Source organism: Balaenoptera borealis (genome assembly GCF_965194805.1).
Source record: "Balaenoptera borealis genome assembly, chromosome: 1".
Lineage (NCBI taxonomy): Eukaryota > Metazoa > Chordata > Mammalia > Artiodactyla > Balaenopteridae > Balaenoptera > Balaenoptera borealis.
The window spans coordinates 3,911,636-3,934,204 of record NC_138860.1 but is presented as its reverse complement, the minus strand read 5'-3'; the positions used below and the strand labels follow the sequence as shown (position 1 = coordinate 3,934,204).

Genomic DNA, 22,569 nt, shown 5'->3' with positions numbered 1-22,569 from the left:
TATAACAGTAGCTCAGAAAAAAAAAAAAAAAATCTTCACATATCGGAAGCTTATGACAGAAAACTATTTTCATCAACACACCGGACGGAAAGAAATGGATACTTACAATTTCCAAACGGTTATTTGTGCTAGTTCCTTGTCCCCGGGGGCACAGCCGAGGCTCTGGCCAGACTGTCCATCAGGCAGGTGCAGAATCCTGGTTTCCAGGCAGGAGAGAGTTAGCAAAGTGTTTCCCAAAGTCCCTCGGAACTCAGGCACTTGTGCCCAGGCATCCTTGGCTGCTGTGAAGGCTGTACTATCTGCAGTTCTGAATTGAACTAAATTACAGCCCATGTGAAAGACAGGGGCAGTGAGTCATGTGGGAGATACACAGCTATCCTATTGGCCACTGAAACATAGCTTAGGCATTCTGCCTTCTCCTCCATTGGTGAATAGTTAAAAATGAAAGCATCTGGGTCCTCGTCTCCAGCTTATTTGTCCTTTATGTGTGGAAGAATGACTGTAGGATTTTACAGTGACAGAATTAGTTAAGAAAGGGACTGAAGTCATCCTTCACAGAGGCTTGTGGGAGGGGATTGGAAGCCCAGCTTTTTCAAGATTTTTTTTCTTTTTTTCCTTTTTATCCCCCTGCCCTGCAGTTTTGTCTGTGATTTGCCTGTTTGCCTGTCAGGAAAATGTGTGTGTGTGTGTGTGTGTGTGTGTGTGTGTTCCCCAGTTAACTTTGGAGGTGACAGAAAGTAAATTACCTCATTCCTTTGCAGAACTCAGTCGTGTTTGGAAGCACAAAATCAATTTTTCTTCAATGATGAATTTTCAGAGTTTATTTTGATGTTGAAAGAAGCTTAATTGCAGTTCTCAACAGCCTAAGTTGTTCATTATTGACACCCAGAAACAGAATTAACTTTTTTTGAGCGGCTGTTACAGTTTGGAGAATGTAGGGGGGAAAATGACACTGGAAAATATTAAAAGGCAACAATATCAAAGAAGCTTCAGCTAAGCAGGGATGAAGAAGAAGTATACTTTTTCCAAAACCATTCTTTAATTTACCTCTTTTGATAATGCAACACGACCAGAAAATGGACAGGTAGACGGTGCTTTTCGGTTATCCCAGCATTATTTAATTCACCTGATTCGTAAAAATCTCTGGGGCGTTTGTAAAGATTTAGAGGTGTGAGTTCCCTTAGAGACCATCACATCCTTAGAGACCATCACATCCCATCTTCCCAGTGTAAAGGTTGTCAAAGGTGAGGAAGGTAGACTCTGACAGGTAACACCTCTCTATTCATTTACCTGGATCCAGGATTCACAGAGTTATGTAAAGTAAATGAAGGGGACACCAAAGTGAGTAGTACTGCTTTGCTTTTTCTTGCAAACCTACTACGAGCCAGTCAGTCTTGTTTAATGGCTACAACGACTCATAGGGTCAGTTTTATCACTTTCATTTCTTGGTGGTGAAAACAGACTCAGATGCTTTGCTACCATGGTAGTTCTTGATGTGAACCCATATTGGGCTGATTTCATGTCAACTTTTTCAACCAGGGATATTGCCTTCCAAAATAATAGCGGTCATCCCTTGTAAATACCTTCCTGTTGTGTGTGCCAGGTAATGAGCCAAGCACTTCACATCACCTTGTTCAATCCTTCCAACTATCAACGAGGTAGCTATTCTATTATCTCCATTTCAGAGAAGAGGAAATGAGGCAGACACTCAGTTTCATCAAGTTGGTAATTGGTGGTACTTGATTCGAACCAACTTTTCTCTAGTTTACACACTATATGGATTTTCATCATGGTGTTGAATAAGTTTATTTTTTTCCCTTTCTGGTGCAACAGATTTGAATATTTCATGTATATGGAGACTATCCACTGTAGTTGTATAGGTGCGCTTGGTTCAGACCCACATCTTACCGTTAAACGGCTATAAATCGGCCTTAGAGGGGCAGCTGTGGAGCCGTATTTGCCTTTGGGGCCCCTCAGGAGGGCTTGCACAGAATCCTGCAGCAATAGAAGCTTCCACATTTATTGAAGGAACAAATTCACCCAGCACATCATTCTGAGCCTTAGGTGCCCTGCGGCCGGTCTAGAGCTTGAAAACACATCAAAAAGCAGGATAAGGCAAATCCTGGATCCTTTCCAAAATAGCATCAAAATTCCATGTCAGCCAAGGCAATATCGAGTCCACGTGGAGTTTCCTGAATGTGTCCCCACTGTAGCCCCAATCACACCAGTTATAGGACATTTCCGTTCACACCGCCTACCCTTGTGGGGTCTGTTTGGAGACTGGAGATAATTACTCAAGGAATATGACAGTATCCTCACCTGTGGTGTTGAACGTACACACCGCTGTCACTCAGAGCACAGGGCAGCTGGGCTCAGTTAAACATAGGTAGATAGGTAGAATTAGAAGATCATTTTTGTCTTCTTCTTTTTTGACCTATTTTTTTTTTTCTTTCCTTGAGTGGTACTTAGTTTCCCCCAAATTGTCATCACCTCCTGCCATCCAGAGCTCTGCTGAGTCTGCCTTCTCATATAGCACCCATGTGATCATGTTATGTTATCCTATTTTCACTAAGTAAGTTTCTCTATTGAAAATATTTCAAGGACTGGGTTGTATCTCACTCTTTTCTTCATCCCTCATAATGCCTATCATAGTAGAGATGAGATAAATATGTGTTGATTTTTTTCCCTTTGTCTTGCAGTGATCAGTTCAAAAGTAAGCTATCGGATCTAAAATAAATCGGATAAGATAATGCTAAGGGGGCTTCCCTGGTGGCGCAGTGGTTGAGAATCTGCCTGCCAATGCAGGGGACACGGGTTCGAGCCCTGGTCTGGGAAGATCCCACATGCTGTGGAGCAGCTGGGCCCGTGCGCCACAACTACTGAGCCTGCGCGTCTGGAGCCTGTGCTCCGCAACAAGAGAGGCCGCGACAGTGAGAGGCCCGCGCACCGTGATGAAGAGTGGGCCCCGCTTGCCGCAACTACAGAAAGCCCTCGCACAGAAACGAAGACCCAACACAGCCATAAATAAATAAATAAATACTTAAAAAAAAAAAGATTATGCTAAGGTGTTAAAAATAACATTTTAAAATAAATTCTACGGGGACTTCCCTGGTGGTCCAGTGGTTACGACTTTGCCTTCCAATGCAGGGGGTGCAGGTTCAATCCCTGGTCAGGGAGCTAAGATTCCCACATGCCTCACGGCCAAAAAACCAAAACATAAAACAGAAGCAATATTGTAACAAATTCAATAAACACTTTAAAAGTTGTCCACATAAAACAAAAATTTTTTTAAATAAAATAAAATAATGTCAAAGTAAATGAGCCCGACACTGGAGGACAGGAGGGAAATGATTTTGAGAGCACAGACTCTCCCCACTGTTGGTCTAGATTAACCATGGGGCGTGCTCACACTGGCCAAGCTGAGGTTCCCAGTGTTGGCACATGCTTACTTAGCTCCTCTTGGCCATCACCTATCAACTCCTCTGTCCTTCTCACCCACTGGGGACCGGGCATCCGGTTCTCAGATTTCCTCTTTATCACTGGTCCTGCTGTCCCCCCAGTTTAGTTCAGTGTTCACAGAGCAATATATCCAACCGTCTACTATCTTGGTTCACTGACCTCTTCAGTGCCGATGATTCCCACCTCCACTCCCACCGCAGTCACCCCTGCCTGCACCATAGAGGTTGGGATGGTTTGCTTTTGAAATTGTCAAATGAACCCACATGCTCTGTAACCACCACCTTCAACCGTTCCAACTTGATCACTACGCCTCCCTCTCACCCTTTCTAATCCCTCCAAACTCTCTGGCTCCTCCATTTTCCCCGTATCCATCATCCATTTCCATTTTTCTTTCCCTTTCCTTTCATACTTCCTTCTCTGTGAGAGTCCACATTTTATGAATTCCTACAGCATCTGGTCAATAGTCCCAACTTCCTTGCCCTGTTTTCCTTCTGATGCCTCATCCAGCCCACCAGGTAAAACCCATTTTTGGATGAATCCAATTGATTATCTCCTCTAGACTAATCTGGGCTTCTAAGAACTGCCAAATCAAATTCTAATGTCTGTAAAGGGTATGACTATTATAAACACATCATGTCCAAAGTTGCCTAGTTCCTGAATAACACCTGTTTGCCCAGTCAGCTCCTTTTCTCACTGTCTACAATGCTCTACACCCTCTCTCTCTCTCTCTCTGTCTCTGTCCCATCCATCTTCCTAGATTGTGTTACCTTCTCATTCCCAGGGGCACCAGTAAACTTACCAAGATGAAGATTCGTCCTTTCCTCATTTCTTCCCATTACAATGGAAAAGCTGTTTTCAAATCTGTCCAAGGCAAATCACTCACCGTGTACAAGGATGTTACCTCCCCTGCCTGCTCAGAAACTTTTTCTTATATGTTTCTACCCTCCTCACATTGTCAACAGCTCCCTGCCTACTCAGTCTTTCTTGCTAGCGTTTAAAAGTATTCAGTTCTTTTCAATACTTAAAAGTCCCTGCCTTGGCTACCAGGTCCCCCTTCTGTATTCCGTCCTTCCTGGACAAACTCCTTGAAAGATTTAGTGACACACAATTTCAACTTTCTTTTCTATCATTTCTCTGCCTGCTGAAATCTGGCTTGTGTCTTCACTATGCTGTGCTGAGAAGACCACCAGGACTGTGTGTTGCTAAATCCCATGCCTTTTTGCTACTTGGCTTCTCTAAAACGTCTGTGCAGTCGGTCACTCCCTCTTTCTTGAAGCGGTCTCTCCTTCTGGCCTTATGTGTCCCTGGTTTTCTTTCTATCATTTTATGTCTTCTTGTTCTCTTCGGTAAACTGTGTTTCCTCTTCTTGTTTGTAGTGTGTTTGTATTTTTCAGTCTTTCAGAGGCTCTATTCTCTTCTCACTAATTCACCTCCATGGCTTTGATGACGACTCTGTACAGATGATTTCCATCCTTCTAACTGCAGCCCGGACCTCTCTCCTGAGGAGCTGTAGATCCACCACACCTTTCCCCTTGAACCTCTCACAGAACCTCGCATTCAATATGTTCATCATCTCTTCTGATCTGTGTAACCTTCATTACTTCCATCTCCATGAATAGAACCACCAGGGACCAAAGACAGAAAACTGGAGCCGAATATTTAAATCTTCCTTCTCTTTTCCCAGGCTCATATCCAACTCATCAGCATACCCAGAGGCCTCTTGACTCTGTCCACTTCGTTCCATCTATTTCCTGGCGAGCATGCTTCAATATTCGTAATACTTCAGATCAGAGATTCCCCTCTGCTTCAGCCTGGCTCATCCCCGCTCCATGTCCCCTCCTGTAACAAGCTTTTCTCAAATCTTCCGTTTTTTAAAAGGAACACTTCAGTGGCCCTTATTTTCCTTAAGGCAAAACCTGAAGTCCTCAGAAGAGCCTTTTTTTTTTTTTTAATAAATTAGTTTATTTTTATCTGTGTTGGGTCTTTGTTTCTGTGCAAGGGCTTTCTCTAGTTGTGGCGAGGGGGGGGCCACTCTTCATCGCGGTGCGCGGGCCTCTCACTGTCGCGGCCTCTCTTGTTGCGGAGCACAGGCTCCAGACGCGCAGGCTCAGTAGTTGTGGCTCACGGGCCCAGTTGCTCCGCGGCATGTGGGATCTTCCCAGACCAGGGCTCGAACCCGTGTCCCCTGCATTGGCAGGCAGACTCTCAACCACTGCACCACCAGGGAAGCCCAGGAGCCTGTTTTTTAATCTCCTATTTTATCTAGAAAAAAATGCATGGACATATTTAATTCTACCTCATAGTTTACAAATGCTACTATATATGACATACATTAAAATTAAAGCACATAAATTTTAAAATAAATTTTAAAATGAAATATATAAATTGTACATACTGAATACATACATGTAAAAATTAAAATGCATAAATTAAACTTGGCTTCCCAAGCCTTTAAAATCTTTGAGTAAAATTGATGGATCAGCAAAGCACTGTATTTGTCCAGTGGTTTAGAGAACACTCAAGGGAACTAATATCCTAGTTCTAGAATATAAAGACAGAGCGGATTCAGTACCTTTCTTCTGAGGGAACCTTGAAAATGCCCATTCGCACACTCAGAGGGAATGGGTTTCCTTTCCCCTGGCTTAAAATCTGTTTCTCTTGAAACTAGAGGAATTCTAAGACATCTGAGTATTCTTACATACTTCCTCCTCTTCCAGGGGTCTGTAAAAGTAAGGGCTTCCTACATTTAAAAGAATGAATTGAAATTATGAGGTTGGTCAAGTCACATGGCTTTCTCATTTTTTTGAGTCTCCTTCCCCCTGCGTGTCCACGGATAAGTGAATATTGTGAGGCTTACCTTCCAGATAGACCTTAAATGCAATAGCCTCTCCCCACATCTTTCACTGCTATGCATGTCCCAGCCACTCTTACCTCTCACATCCATTACTGTAACCACCTTTATCTGGTCTCTCTGATTCTGCACGTGCACTCACTCCCACTATGATCTATGCTCCACGCAGCAGCTAGCTTTTAAAATACAGAATATGCCTTGTCACTTTCTTGCCTAGAGTTCTCCAGTTGCTTCCCATGACATTTCTATTAACCTCCTGATTCCTCGCTGTGACCTGTAAGACACAGCCTCACCCTATTACTGTTCCTACCTGACACTCTGATCTCACCTGGTATCCACCCCGCTTTCACGGCTTGCAATCATACCGGCCTTCCTAGTGTTTCAGGCTTTCCTCAAGCTGTTGGATTAGCTGTTCCATCTGCCAAGAACGCCCTTCCCCTCAATCTTCCTGGGCTGACTCCTTTATGTCCATCACCTGTGTTTCTCTTCAAATGCCACTGCTCAGAGAAAACTTCCTTCTAGAATGGCACTCATCTATTGACTTATATAACGTAAGGTCTGGTTTTGTTTTCTGTTCATAGAACTTAATACTATCAGAAAATATCTCATTTTAACCCACTTTTCTATTATATGTCTCCTTCCACCTGAACATGACTCATATGTTTCCCCCAGTGCTTAGAACGTTGTGTTGCATAAAATAGGCACTCGTATGTTTGCTGAATGAATGAATGCATAAATAATTATAAGGGAATTCAATTAATGTATTTGCGGGGAAAGAATCACCGAAGTGTAACAATAAAAAAATTATTAACGTAGTTCCATAGTGAAAACAATAGAGAAACTCTTGCATAGCTAAAAGCTAAAGTCAACTGTACAGATTAACTAGAATATATTGCTATTGAATGTTCAGTGAACTATCTAACTAGAATATGTGTCTGGAATTTGTTGTGTCTATGGTTCAAAGTTTGAGTCCCCATATTCTAAATATAGTGTACAACCATTACATATATTCATTTACAAAGGAATTAGTTGAGAAAACAAAATTGAATAAAATGCCCAAATGTGATAGTGATGAAAATAAAATAAAGACTAATAAATGAGTTTTGTGATTATATGTTCACTTGCTCTTTCAAAGTTGTAGGTATGTGCTTTTATAATTGTTCTAGGTCAGTCATGTAAAGTAAAAAAAGAAAGTAGATCTATGTTTTTGTCACGTAAAGATATTTCTTTGTACGTTAAAAAGGTCAATTTCTATTTTCAACTTACTAAAGGAAAATCTATTGAAGAATGAATGTTATCGATGGCAGAATTGGACATGTTAAACTGCATATTATTAAATAAGCCCAGAATATATACCATATTATAAATCCTAAAATGTCTTTACGAAAACACATTCACCAATGACAACCTCTTCTATTTATACAGCACTCGATACACCTCAAAGTTCTTTCATTGCCACTGTTATATTTGATATTTACAATAACACAATGAGGAAGGCGGTACAAGTATTGATATTCCCTTTACTACGTATAGAGAAACTGAGATCTAGGAAATTATGTGATTTGTGGAAACTCCTAATGCAACATAGTAAAAGCACCATGTCTCTGCTTGCCAACACTTACAACCATAACGACTGTGAAAATGTAAGAAGTTCTGTTAAGACTTCTAACTTGGCCTTAAACTTGTATCCTAAAGGATAGGGTCCACAGACAGTCCTGCGTTTCACACATTTATATACAAATTGTTTTCATTATAAAATTAGCTCTTGGTAGTAATTTTGTTTGTTTGTTTGTCATGGGTGGTCTGAATCTTGGGTGGGAAAATTAGGATCAGATGAAAATGAAAGCTATCTGAGCAGGAAGTTTCTCCAGCATTCTGAATTTACAATGAGCCCACATTGGGCTATGTGGTCAGCTCTTAGATAGTTAGGCCAAGCATAGTAAAAAGGGTGCCTCTTTTTTCTTTTCTGAACTCTGTAATAGACAAAACTTTTCATGAACTTAGATTTTTAGCTTTAAGTGACTGAAATGCTTTTGACTTTTCTTGGTTTATTATCCTCTCTTGGGTGTGATGACCATATTTCCTACAAGTATGTAAAAGTTAAACATTCAGACATGGAGGATTTCCCAAATATGAATATGATTCATGTAGAACAAAGTCAAAACTCACTATTTTGGTGTTCCACGGTTTTCCTGTGGCTGTTTTGTCATCAGGTAGAAAAAGGAAGAGAAGTAGATTGATCTACCTTTGTCTTAAATTTCTCAATTTCCAATGCCTTAGCTAATGAAAGGCAAAGTATATTTCCTGTTTTCTTCCAATCGTAGGTAAATAGCTACATAGACAGCACACAACCTGTGAACAGAAACTCTAATTTTTAGAATTAGAGTAACCAAAAAAAAGTATTATTCTTATCTGGTCTCAGATTACAAGAACAAAATTTTATTTATTTAAAAGAATCATTACTTTATTAGAGTTTTAATTTTATGTATGAGTACATCCTTTGAGTGTGTATACCTAGATGCCAAATAGTAATGCTTTTCTGACAGTCATGCACACGAAATATCTGGGACTTTGTCAGAATGCAGATACTGATTCTGTAGGTTAGAGGCATGGTCTTAGCTTCTGCACATCCCTCTTAAAATCTCCCAGGTGATGCTGATGTTGGCCTGCTGAGCACACTGGAGGATCAAAGCTTCAGAAACCATTCAGATGTATCAAATTAGTACATAAGACAGACACCAGCTACTCAGTAGGACTTACTGACCATCTCCAATGAGAGAGATTCTCCCATCCCCTGTTTTCCTTTTTCTCCTCTTTTGTCAATTCTCACCCTCACCCTTCAAGTTTTGTCCTATCTTGCTGGCACTTGATACCTCAGGAAGTTGCCAAAGTCCAAGTGATACCTTTAGGAAGGGTCTCCGCAATCCTTCTCTGCAAACCCACAAAATAGAATCTATAAAGATTGACTTGAACCCCTCCACAGTACCTCATCAAAGTCCTGCTCCCTCATTTACCTATTCAAGGTATCACATTTATCTTTCATCCACAACTTTAACTCTGGAATGCTTTCATTCAGCGCTTGGATTGTGGGGCTGAGAAAATAATTTTTGCTCTGTTTGTGTTTGTTTTGATGCCAAAATGAATTTGAAAATAACCTACTGTTTTTCTGAAATCTTTGCTCAGTGTTCTGCTGGCTTGATTTTGTTAAAGATCATTCCCCAGTGGTGTTGTTCTACTAGAGGGTACCTGTGTGAATAAGTATAATGAGGTAAGACATTTATCTATTGGGAATCCAGGGGTGAACATCTTTGGCAATGACTACTTGGAGAGGAAACATTTTGATAAACGGTGAGATTGTTTTATGATCTTCAAATAACACCGTTAAGTGACTATCTACTGCATTCTGGTTTGGGCATTCATGTTTCTTCTAATATCACACATATGATTAATTTAAGCTGTTCTACATTTCTTGGCATAAATTGAGTATCCATGTAATTGTAACACGGTGAAATGTCAGATTGAAGTATTTTAATCCTATTTGGGGGGTTGTAAGTATTTATAGAAACTTGTGCTGAATGTTCTTTTAGTCTTCCAGGGTCTTCCTTTTACAAAGATTTCTTTTCTCTTATTTCTTATTTATCTTCAAAAATATCACTCAGGCCATGACACTTTATTGAATGAAAGCAAGTGTTTTACGGGCAATTAACTTTAAGAAATTACCTACTGAGCCTGGAAAATAAAATAGAAAAGGCACAAGGAATCCGAGTTCACTCTACAACTCCAGCCTCTTGACCTAGGTAAGTATGTGGCTTTTACAGACACACCAAATTACCCAGTAAGGTCTTCAACTATGAAAATTGTTAGGCCTTCCAGACATCACATTACGTTTGAGCTGTATCTATATATTCACTTCCAACACAACTCCCAACTCTTGGGTGGTCTAAAATTGAGATAATTAATTAAACCCTTTGAAAAGCATCTGCCATCTACATTTTGTCTTGGATGAAAGAAATTATTTCATGCTTTACTTAAGGAAAGTTAATACCCAAAGCCTGCACATTACCACTGTCTTGAATTAGAACTTACCAAATCTGAAAACTGGCTATTCACATGCAATCTCCTTTAATAACTTATGAAAATTTAAATTAAATTGGATTAATAATTTACATAGAAAGTTCCACCAGTGAAGCTCCACATTTCTAAGCTTGAGACTAAGCAGTGAAAATATCAGTTAGAAAAATGGGTGGTTGGATGTGCTCTTTCAAAGATTGTTTTAAAAGACTTTAGAAACAAGGGGAAAAAATCCTTCTTGGGGACTTGTCTTAGAGTAATATACAATATAATGGGAACAATACATTCTTTGAAAGAAACGTTTAAAAGAAAATGGAACCATTCTTTCCCCTCCCCTGAACAGATTATTTTTTTCCATGTGTATGGGGGTGGGGTATGAGGGGAATAGTAACATTAGTTGGCTGCTTTAACGGGCGAATGTTATGTTGGAAATTTCCAGTTTGAGCTTTTGCATTAGAGATGGGCTCAGGGAATGAAAAGCAAATGACAAAACTATGCTTCTTAGTCAGTGGGGACGGAAATGACTATGTAGTGAGCACAGCCAGCAGTGAAGTGTATGAGAACCTGAGCTGTCGGTCTAGATAGGAAAAAAAGAGAGAAAATGGATGGGGTGCAAACTTGAGTACTAAGGTGATTGTAGACCTGGTCCTTAGGTTGACAACTACTACATCCAATATGTATACATAGAGCTGATTCACTTCGTTGTACAACAGAAACTAACACAACATTGTAAAACAACTATACTCAAAAAAAAAAAAAAAATCCACTCGCTCGATCTATCCAAGGTCATCCAGAAGGTAATGGAAGCATGGAAATCATACAGGATGTATGTCTTCTCATTTAGGGCAGACCTCCTGCCAGCAGCTGGATGCAGGAATATAGTAGCTGCTGTTGGATTGTTTCCCCAGACTTCTAGGAAGTTCCATGCACATATTTGCATCTGGAGCAGTCATGTTCTTATTACCCAGCTCACAATGTGCTGGTCCAGGTGTGGGACTTGATCTAAGCACAGTGTGTCACAATCCTTTTCTTAGGAATTTGAAGTTGTGAATAAGAGATTTCCACTTCAGTCTATAGACTAAGAAGGAAAGTCTATTTTCAGCAAGAATATAGACTAGGAAATCAAGAGAGTCGATCCTCAGCAAGAACGGAGAGTGATGCAGTCTGCAGTGTGGATGGTAGACTTCTTGAATTTTCTACAAAGCCATAGTTTGCTTCTGTCTTAATACTCAGCTACGTTCTGACCACTGGGTTTCCTGACATCTTTCCTTCAATCCCCAACACATCAGTTCCTTGGATTGAGATCTGACATGGCCTGGCCGTAGAAACAAACTTCCATTCTAGACAGATTTGGTGCAACTTCTGATCATAACCATCAAATCAATGTATACGGGCCTCACTTTCCCTATGACTTATGTAACATATTTCATCTTAATAGAAAAAGACACATCTCTTTTACTGGAGGGACTTCCTGCTTCCTGGAGCAACTGAGAAGTTGTCCTAAAGTCTGCCTGAGACACCATGTGGGGCCTCACTGTTTTCTTCATTTATAATATGCACAGTAAGATTGAATCAGTTAGCTAACAAATATTTATTGAGAATGTACTATTTTCCAGCACTATCATCAGTTGGGAAAATAAAAGAATAATGCCTTTTCTTACCCCACAGGAAGAGATAACAAGGTATAAAATCATCGAAATGCATCTAAATATAATAAATTCTTAGGCTTCTTTTAATATACTGAATGATATGTAATCTACTATATATAATCTAAAAACAAGAAGCAGATAAGAGAAGACAACTTTGGCACTAAATAAGTAAAAGTCTAGTCAACACAAGTATTAATGTTCTTGAACTCTGGAGAACATTGCTCTGCAAATCTCTCTTATGACTATTTCCTTTTGGTTTTTCATGTTTTCTGGTGCCTATAAATGGCATGATTTTCATTAAGTTCTATGGGGGAGTTCTTGTCATTGTTCTTAGTTCATCTACATCATTTCACATTCACTGATCCTCTCCTTGATGTAGAGTCAAATCAACTCCTACGGGAGGGAAGGAAACTCAAATGACACTGATATATTTCATCTGATTCTGACTTTTGACCCTAAATTAGGGGTTTGCCTAAATATTCAGGGTTTTACAAATAATAAGATATCAGTTTTCTTATTCGCTTATAGTCATGAAAACAAAAGTGAGATCAAACTTTTCATCCCCCAAAGAATTTCAATTACAAGAGCTTTTCTTTCTCCTTCTACCCTCTTTCCCCAAAGCCAAATCCTCTGCAGCCCTGACTCATTCCAGATAGCTGTGAACCTTGATCTCTTCAGATTCTTGCTATGAAATTCAAGATCTCTGCCTCTCAAGTTTGAAGTCCATTCACTCCTGGACTTCTCGTGCTCTGCAGTTTTAGGGGAGAAGAAATTTCCTAAGACCCCTCTGTAGTCATGAGCAGAAGTGAGGCTATCATAAAGCATTCTGTAAGGACACACCTCTTCCAGCTATAACGCCTCTAAAATTCAGAACTGCTAAATATATTTGAGCTGCCCTTTCATGCCATTTTCCAGAATATTAGGGCATCTAATTAAATTATGCATGCTGCCTTGACCAAATAAGGCATTTGCTTCATTTTAATGGGGAGTGACATTTATTTTCCTACCCTAAAAGAATTCCACAGAGCTTTCATTGGAATAAAGGTTAATTTTATCTTTAATATGGTAACTATATAGACATAACCATACCAATTTTTTTTCAGATTAGTTTTCTTAATTTAAAGAGGTAAATTTTCCTTACCTGCATCTTAAAATTAACAATAGATCTGATAACTAACTTCAACTTTTCATCCTGGTTTTATGGCATATGTTCTTGTCATATCCCCAATCTGTGAACTGAACATATCATTTGAAGGCACAATTGAGAATCAACATAATTATTTTAAATGGGTTCTTTCGATGTTTTAGATGACTATTGAAATTTGTACAATGGGGTCAAATTGCAATTTACAAACTTTTGTGCATATTGAAAGTGATTTCTTTGGCAGTGATGTTTTCAACAGATGATGATGATGGCAGTTATCTTCTGCTGGTCTGAATTTAATTTAGTCATTTTTATTCATGATGTTCTAACCCATGGCATATTAAAGAATACATAACTTCCAAAAGTGCTGAATTATCTCTGAGCGGCAGTTTATCTCTGTTAAATACTATACATCATAAGCAAACAATTCATGTAGAAAAATGTGCCTGTTCTTTGGAGGGAAGTAAATAGATAAGCTGTCCAAGGTACAAGGAAATAGAGCATAGATAATGCAGGTCTGAGATATTCTCTTGCTTAAGTGATGCATTAAATCAATATTCTGCAAAGTCTTTTGCTTGTTATGTTATTTACTTGGATACTGTCACAATTTTCCATTAAATTGTCTATTTCAGAAGAAATATTTTTTTCTCAGTTCCCAATTTCATTTGATTAGTATTCTTTAAACTCTTTCACTATATATGCAAATGATCAACTATTTCCATTATGTCACTCCTCTGCTCAAAGCCCTTCAGTGGTTCCCCATCTCTTGTCACGTCATATGTGACCATTTTTACCTAATTTTCAAAATCTGCAGTACCTGCGTCTTCCTCTAACTAAGCAACATTATTTTCTAATGTTATCCTACGTTTTCCCTAATCCAGCCAGGGTTGCTTCCGACTATCATATACACATATCCTGCTAGTCTCATGAACCATAACTTTATCCTCTTCCTCCTCCTTCTGTGTGTGTGTGTGTGTGTGTGTGTGTGTGTGTGTGCCTTTTCTCCTCTTCCCTTTCTTTAGTCTTTAAAGGCTGAAGAACCTTCTCTTTAAAGCCTTCTTTTACTCCCTGAAAGATAACTGATGGTCATCTTTAAAAATTCCTGCACATGTAGGCACATGTCGTCTCTAACCATGTAATGTAATATAGGTCTTATTATATATTTTTATTCCAAGAGCCATTATCATATATCAGGAGGTCTGTGATGTCTAGTTACTTGGGATAAACGAATACAGCATGGTAAATGTTTGTCCACTCCTACATAAGCGCCAGAATCAAGAAACCAACCCATATCTGAATCCCAAAACTCACTCCCCTTTACCCTACTGAACTGCCTATATCACGTGAGTGATTTCTCTGTGGTTAAATTCCATGGATTAAATGAGAGAGTCAACATGAAGCACTGGTAAGAGTAAGATAATAAGAATCAATAAGTTCATGCCTCGTCTTAAACGCACTGTGCTGGCTGAGGGTCTGTATAGCTCTGAACTAGATCACTTCTCTCTGTCTCCTTAACGTTCTGTCATTCCTGACAATAGTTTATGGTTCTTTACTTTTCGAGAAGATGATAAAACACTGAGGACATGCTTGGCGTTCAGTAAAAATATTTTCAGTAAGAATGTGCTGATTCAAGTTGTGATTCTAAAGAATCTGACAAATCAACTTGATTTATGTATATTGGAACTTATGAAGAAATGCATAATTGGTGACACCTGTCATAAAATCTTCAGGTAAGAACTAAAAAATTTTCCAACACAAGATGGGTATTGAAAAATATTTCTTCATGTATAAATAACCCAACTTTAAAAATGAACAGGGTATTGTACTATACTTAAGAAAGAAAAGCCAAGGCATTTGTGACAAATGCATAAGCTGAAGTTCAAAAGTAATCACAATAATCCATAAATATTAATAAGATAGATATTTTGTATCTTTATTCTGGCCAGTCCTGAATGTTCAGTGAATGTTTCACGATACTGGGTAACTTTGTTCCTGCCCCTGAAAAGTGGTTGAAACACGTAGGCTCCCTTGGAAAATATTTTTTTAAATATTTAGTTTTTTCTTTTTTCAAGGTGATAGGCCAAATAGGGGGCTGATTTTGAGTTCTAATCTCTGGAACCTGTGAAAACTACCTTAAATGGTAAAAGACATGATTAAGTATCTTGGGGATACTTATGGGGAGTATCTGGAGATTTTCCAAGTGAAGCCAATGTAATTACATGTGTTCTTATGAAAGAGAGGTACAGGGAAATTTGAAACAGAGAAGACACACACACATATACACACACGTGCGCGCACACACACACACACACACAGAAGAGAAGGCAATGTGAAGATGGAGAAAAGATTGAAGTGCTGTGGCCACAAGCCAAGGAATGCCAGCAGCCACCAACGGCTTGAAAAGGCAAGAAACAGAATGTCCACTTGAGCCTCTGGAGGGAGTGGGACCCTGGCTGACACCTTGATGTTGGCCCAGGACACTGATTTTTGACTTCTGACCTCTAGAACTGTGAAAGAATACCTTGTTTTAAGGGACTAAGTTGTGGCAACTTGTTATAGCAGCCATAGGAAAGTAGTGTACATGACCAACTTTTAAGATTAAGCTCTGTCATATTAGGAAAAATTAAAGCAAGTTAAATATGATAGAAGAGCTACACTATGTTTCATAATTTATTTAAATCATCCATACTTTCTTATACATAATTCTTAATTTTTGTGTACAATATCATTTGTGTTTTTTATGTAATATTCTCACATATTAAAGATATAAACTATTGATTTTAAAATTGAGAATTATTTTATCAATCATATTGAATCAATTGTAGACCTTAACTAGACAAGTGTTTGTAGAAATAACCCTCAGAGAAAAATCAACACCACCATAAAATGTATTGCTATGCAAATACATGCTTTTTATAAAATCTGATGATAAGACTAAGAATTTTTTAATGAGGATAATAGGGAAGGTTTGATTACAAACCACAGATGCAGGATGTTTTTTTAAAAAGGAATGTTATCAGTGGAGTGCTGGTAAATGTTTGACTCTGAGGGGGGTGGGAGGGGGAGGAAGGAAAGAGTCCTGATTAACAAAATTGGTTGATTTCCATGATGCAAAAACACTTAATGTGGCTGATATGACGTCACTGGACAGGTTGGTAGGAGATATGCAAATTAGCTCCTGCAAACCTGTCCAGCTGGGTTTTGACTCCAACTGCTAGATATTTTTCACTTTTACACTAGATTTCAAAACAGGTATCTTGGAAATGTGCTTTACTGTGGTTGCTTCTATTCATAGTGTATTTTCATATATTGTTACCTGTTTGTATGAGTAATTATCTACATGCTATAAAACATGTCCAGCAATGCACATGACTAAATAAAGACTTGCAGAGACAGTGAAATATCAAAACAACCCAGTAACTAGACCGTATATTCTTATTTAATTTTTTTTCCTGAAGAGACATCATAGGAAGAGGAGTGACTAGTTTCAGGCAAGTTCAGAGAAGGCTTCATGTAAGTGGTGTCTTTGAGTTAGGTCTTTAGAACAAAAAAACTCCAATGGGCAAAGAGAAAATGTTATAACACTTCATACAGAGAATGAAGGGCAGGGAACTTTGAGGGAAAAATGAGACATTCAAATCAAATGTATTGATTACTTTAGGGAAATAGCTCTGGCGGCAGAGATTAAACTGAGGTGGGGAGCAATTCTGTATTAGGATAAGCAGTTTTAAGGGTTTTGCTGACATGGCTCTCTGAAAGACCTTAGTCCCTTTACTAATTGGAAAATCCATTTCTCATTAGAAGCCCTGAGTTGGAGAGTTCCTAGGTATGGAGGCATGATTCCACAATTCATAGTTTAAATGTTGACTAAATGGCCCCCGGAATTGGTTTAAAATAAACAGTTAAGATCAAGGAGACTTGGTACTCCTCTGAGCTGGGGAGACACCCCTACTGGCTGCATAAACCCACACGGAAGTTTGCTTTTGTGTGATGTACACGCTGCCCAACGGGTTGAATTCATCTTTTTTGTGTGATAAGTAAATACAACCCTGACGACTGTATGCCATTACAGGAATAACAATCAACTGCTCCTTGGGGTACAGAGGTGTAAGAGTTGTGGGAATAAATGAGATATAACAGGTTTATCAAGCGGACCAAAGGTGGAATAGAAAGATGGAGAACAGGAGGGGGCGGAGGAAGCCCACTGTGTCCCCTGGCTTTACTCCAGTAAAGGAGGGGTAGCAGAGGACATGCTTTGCTAGAGGAAAAGTGTGCATGCGAGTGTTTAACCAAAGAGCATACAGACATTGGAGAAGCTCTCAGGTGACCTAAAGATGGTAGGAGGAACACCCGTGTCCCTGCACAGAGCTGCGTGAGCCTTTCTGGGGAAAACGAGGGACTTAGAAAAGTAAAAGGTCAAGAAGAGAGATGAGGCGACTTGGGAAGTGCCTCCCTCTTTCTCAGGTAACGTCCTGTGTGCGTGTTTCTAAGGGGAAGAAGGTGTGTGTCCCTCTTCCCTCTCCGAGGGTGCCCGACCCTCCTTGTAAGGCAGAGTTGAGGTCCACCCTGCAGTTACACAGAATCCACCCACACAGACTTCCCAGTCATCCTGCAGCAGAGAGAGGGATTGCAGACTTACTGAGGGAAGGAGTTGGGCCAGCTTTAGGAATAGTACTTCCAAAAAGCAGAAGCGACCTGCACCACTGGGCTCTGGAGGATGTCGGCATTGCTGTCCCATTGGAGTTCTGTGTTCCTCATTCTCTAACTCCAGCTTCCCACAAATCATGTCCAACACAATCTTTGCATTTCTGACGGCCAAGGAATACATGTCCAAATGGTGCCCAGTAAAGTGGCTTCTCTCACTCTTTTTCTGACTTTTGTGGTTTTAATTGAGCATTTTTTATGATTCCATTTTCTCTCCTTTCTTAGCATAGCGGTTATACTTCTTCTTTAAACATGTTTTCGTGGCTGCCCTAGAGTTTGAAATACACAATTACAACTAATCCAAGTCCACTTTCAAACAACACTATGGCACTTCACGGGTACTTTGAGTACCTTATAACAGCAAAATAATCCTAATTCCTTCCTCCTGTTCTTTGTATCATTTCTGTCATTCATTACACACATATAATCTTACATAAGCATAAAGATATATATAGGACAATGTATAGATATGTGGTGTATACATAAGCATACATAGTCAAGTACATTGCTGCTGTACAGCAATGTCAAGATCATAAGATCTTGAACAAACTGTTATCTGTTAGATTGCTTAAAAATAAGAAAAATAAATTTCATTTTACCTTCACTTATTCCTTCTTATATGCCCTCCCTTTATTTCTGTAGAGCCAACTTTCTGACCTGTATTATTTTCCTTCTCTCTAGAAAACTTCTTTTAACATTTCTTGTAAGTCATTTCTACTGGCAAAAAATTCTCTCTTTTTTTTTTTTTTTTTTGTCTGAGAAATTCTCTTTTTCTCCTTCACTTTTTTTTTTTTTTTTGAAATTCACGTTCTTTTTTTATTTATCCATTTATTTATCCATGACTGCGCTGAGTCTTCGTTTCCGCGCGAGGGCTCTCTCCAGTTGCGGCAAGCGGGGACCACTCTTCATCGCGGTGCGCGGGCCCCTCACCATCGCGGCCTCTCTTGCTGCAGAGCACAGGCTCCAGACGCGCAGGCTCAGCAACTGTGGCTCACGGGCCCAGTTGCTCCGCGGCACGTGGGATCCCCCAGACCAGGGCCCGAACCCGTGTCCCCTGCATTGGCAGGCAGACCCCCAACCACTGCACCACCAGGGAAGCCCCTCTCCTTCACTTTTGAAGGAGAATTTCATAGGGTACAGAATTGTAGGTTGATGGTTTTGTTCTCTCGAAGCTTTTAATATTTCATCCATTCTTTTCTTACTTGCGAGGTTTCTGAGGAGAAGTTGGATGTAATTCTTATTTTTGTTCCTCTATAGGTAAGGTGTTTTTCCCCCTCTGGCTTCTTTCAGGATTTTTTCTCTATCTTTGATTTTCTGTTATTTGAAAATAATATGCTGATGTGTAGTTTGTTTGTCTTTTGCATTGATCCTGCTTGGTCCTCTCTGAGCTCCGTGGATCTGTGGCTTGGTGTCTGACATTAATTTTGAAAAATGGTCAGTCACTATTGTTTCAAATATTTCTTTTTTTCCTCCTTTTCTTCTCCTTTTGGTGTCCCCATTTCACACGTTACACCTTTTGCAGTTGTCCACAGTCCTTGGATATTGTCTTTTTTTTTTTTTCATTCTTGTTCTCTTTTCGGTTTGGGGGAGTATATTCTAGCTCAGAGAGTCTTTCCTCAGCTGTGTCCAGTCTTCTAGTGAGTCCATCATGGGATTCTTCATTTCTTTTAGTGTTTTAGATCTCTAGTCTTTCTTTGTGTTTCTTTCTTAGGATTTCCATCTCTCCATTTACATTGACCATCTGTTCTTGCGTGCTGGCTACTTTATCCGTTAGTGCCTTTGGCGTATTAATCATAGCCGTTTTAATTTCCCAGTCTGATAATTCCAACATCCCCACCTCATCTGATTCTGTTGCTTGCTCTGTTTCTTCAAATAGTATTTTTTTTTTTTTTTTACATTATGGCATACCTTTTAACTCTTTTCTTGATAGCCAGACATGACATACAGAGTAAAAGGAACTGATGTAATTAGGCTTTAGGTGAGGTGTGACATGAACGGAAAGTGTTCCACAGTCCTATGATGAGGGCTCAGGCTTTCAGTGAATCTGTGCCTCTGGGCTGTGAGATTCACAGGTGTTTATCAGGTTTTTCTCCCCTCTTAGGTGGGACAGGAAGGCTAGAGAGGCTGTGGTTGTTGACTGCCTTTCCCCAAGTCTGTTAGGCTCTGATAACAGCCAGCAGGGCTTAGCTCCAGTTAATTAGTTTCTCCTGAGGGCAGGCCTTGTTGAGAAGGACAGAGCTCTCTGACATTGTCCAAAGTGGTTCCTTTTCCCTTCTCCCTGCTAGAAGCCCAGTGGATTTTTTCCCCCCTGTGATATGGAAACCTGGTCGAGCTCCTGGAGGTAACCCTCACCATATTGTACTCCACGCCCCACAACTGGGTTTTTAACTCTCAGTATCGTCTGCACTGAGCACCAGCAACTCGATTACAGATTAGGTTTTCCTACCCTGGCTCAGTGTTCCTGAGGCCGTTTCTGCTGGCGAGTCACTGCTCCCATAAATCATGATTCCCTGTATTCACCTGTCTCTCCAAACTTTGGGACAGCATGTTGCCGTGTGTCCTTCCTGCTCTTCTGGATCCGAGAAGAGTTGTTGATTTTTCAGTTTGTTCATTTTTTTAGTTGTTCCTGGGTCAGAGTGTTGACATCCAAGCTCCTCATGTGCAGAACCAGAAATCAGGAGTCCACACATAGCAGGGGAGGGACACAGTGACACAGACGCATGCAGGAGGTCAGTGTGATGGTTTGACACCAGCCTCTTTGCTCTACTTTAGTTGTGACAGGCACTAGTGTACAGGGGACACTGGTGGGCTCCTGTGTGGTGTAGCCGCTTGGAAGGATGTTTTCTGGGTAACATCTAGGAAGCATTTGTAGACTAAATCCATCACAAGAACCATCTGAAGGAGGAACACAGGGGAGACCCCGGGGACTCAATCAAGTTCATTCATAAATGGATGGGGGGAGGGGTGGTTATCCTAACAAAGGAAAAGGAAGTGTTCGGAAGTACCCAGCTTTTAAAACATGAGTTCAAAAAGGTGAAATTAACCTTCACCCCTAGACATCCCAGCTAGGAAATCCTAAGAGCAAATGAAGGGAGGAAAAATCAGGATCTACTGCCCTCTCCACTCCATCCTCAGATCTTAAATACAAATTTTAAAAGGTGACGACATAACTGCCCCTCTGGAGGAGGCCAATGGCCCAGGTTAGAATTCTGCCCAACTGGGACCACTTTTGTCTAAAAATCATAACATTGCTCTAATTAGAAACATATTGTCATGTTCTGCAGTTATCAGGTTTAATTTTAGCCAGAACAACAGATGCGGGGGGCAATCTGGCTGTAGACTGTCAGGGGTGATTTCACTGAAACCCAATAGCTGAGCAGGTGTCCTCCCCCACCCCACGCAAGTTCCACCGAAGAATACGCCAAACTTATCATACCCGGAAATCCCTCTTCAAGCAAAGTGATTCCTGTTAACCAGCAGAATCTGAACCGGGTTTCCTAGTCTGTGAGGACAGAGATCCTATCACCAAGTCCACGTGAATTTCCCAGAGTACCTAGCAGGAGGTGGGGTACAGCCTCATGATTGATCCAACTTGATTTCCACCTGTAATTGATTATCTTTGCTTTCTTGGACTGGAATTAGATGAATGTTTTGTCTAGTTGTTACCAAGTCTGCTAGACCCATGTTTAGTTTCCTATTTCCCTAGAATTCTCAGTTGCCTGAGAATTCTACTTGTTATTGGCTATTTTTCAGCTGAATCTCTTCTAAGAAGATGCTCTATTCAAGTGTTTTTGTGCATCTGGCTGTGGGTATTCACTCATCACATCAGATATTTCTAACAGTTTGAGCTACAATCTAATACTTTATTTCCTTATAAAAAGGTTTATAATGAAATAATTTGGAGTTAAGTTTTATAGTACTTCTTGGTATTATTTATAGTGTTCTGATATATAACAAAATCAGTACTGAAAATAAAGTTGTTATTCTTTAACAGTAAATATCTACTTGTAATTGTTTTATTCATTTGAATATAAAACTCAGGAAAATATTCTAAAACATCAAAGATAATAAAAGGATTCTAATAGTGTTTTTTAATGTTCAACTTACCTCTTGCTGAGATATTTTTTCAAAAACTATTTTACTTTAGAAAGGTTATACTTGAAATACTATATTCCACATATATTATCTTCCAAACTGAAATATTGATAATGCTTGGTTTTTGCTACCAAAAGTAGATACATGTTTACATCAAATACTTGTGGGTATATTATTTGCTACTCAGATATTAGTAATTTCCGGGACAATATTTGGTTTTTATATTCAAAGTCTATGAATGCAGGTTGTCTAACAATCTGCATGAGACCATGGCTCTCCTGTAATACTAGTAATAGTAACTTCGATTGTTAGTATATTTAAATACAGGTGGGTGGGATGCCAAAAAGCATCCTTCAATTATTTTTAAATAATTACATATTTCCCAAATGCACATTTCTATAGCAAGTATTGGATATGAAAAGGGTTTTTTGATGTCAAGAATTTCTTTTTCTAGGAATTCTTATCACTTGGTATCGTTGAGTGGATTCTTTAGTCATAATTTTACTGACATGCATCTGTTAAATTATCTTGAAAAAAAAGTGAACATTTTCATGCTTCTTAAAGTGTAGTCATGTGATCACTTTAGTACAGCTTTC

General features: G+C 39.6%; 1 protein-coding gene across 9 annotated transcripts in view; it reads right to left on the bottom strand.

Annotated features, from left to right (window-relative positions):
• LOC309630340 (uncharacterized protein) overlaps window positions 1-18,930 on the bottom strand; it is a 170,168-nt gene extending 151,238 nt beyond the window's left edge. For all 9 annotated transcript variants that reach the window (XR_014245620.1, XR_014245621.1, XR_014245622.1 and 6 more), the window contains exon 1: window positions 107-18,930. Coding sequence is in view for 6 of the 9 variants with exons in the window: in XM_082395453.1 (XP_082251579.1) it covers window positions 107-333 (227 nt within the window). In the remaining 3 variants the exon portion in view is untranslated. The remainder of the gene's footprint in view (window positions 1-106) is intronic.
• Window positions 18,931-22,569: the final 3,639 nt, after the last annotated feature.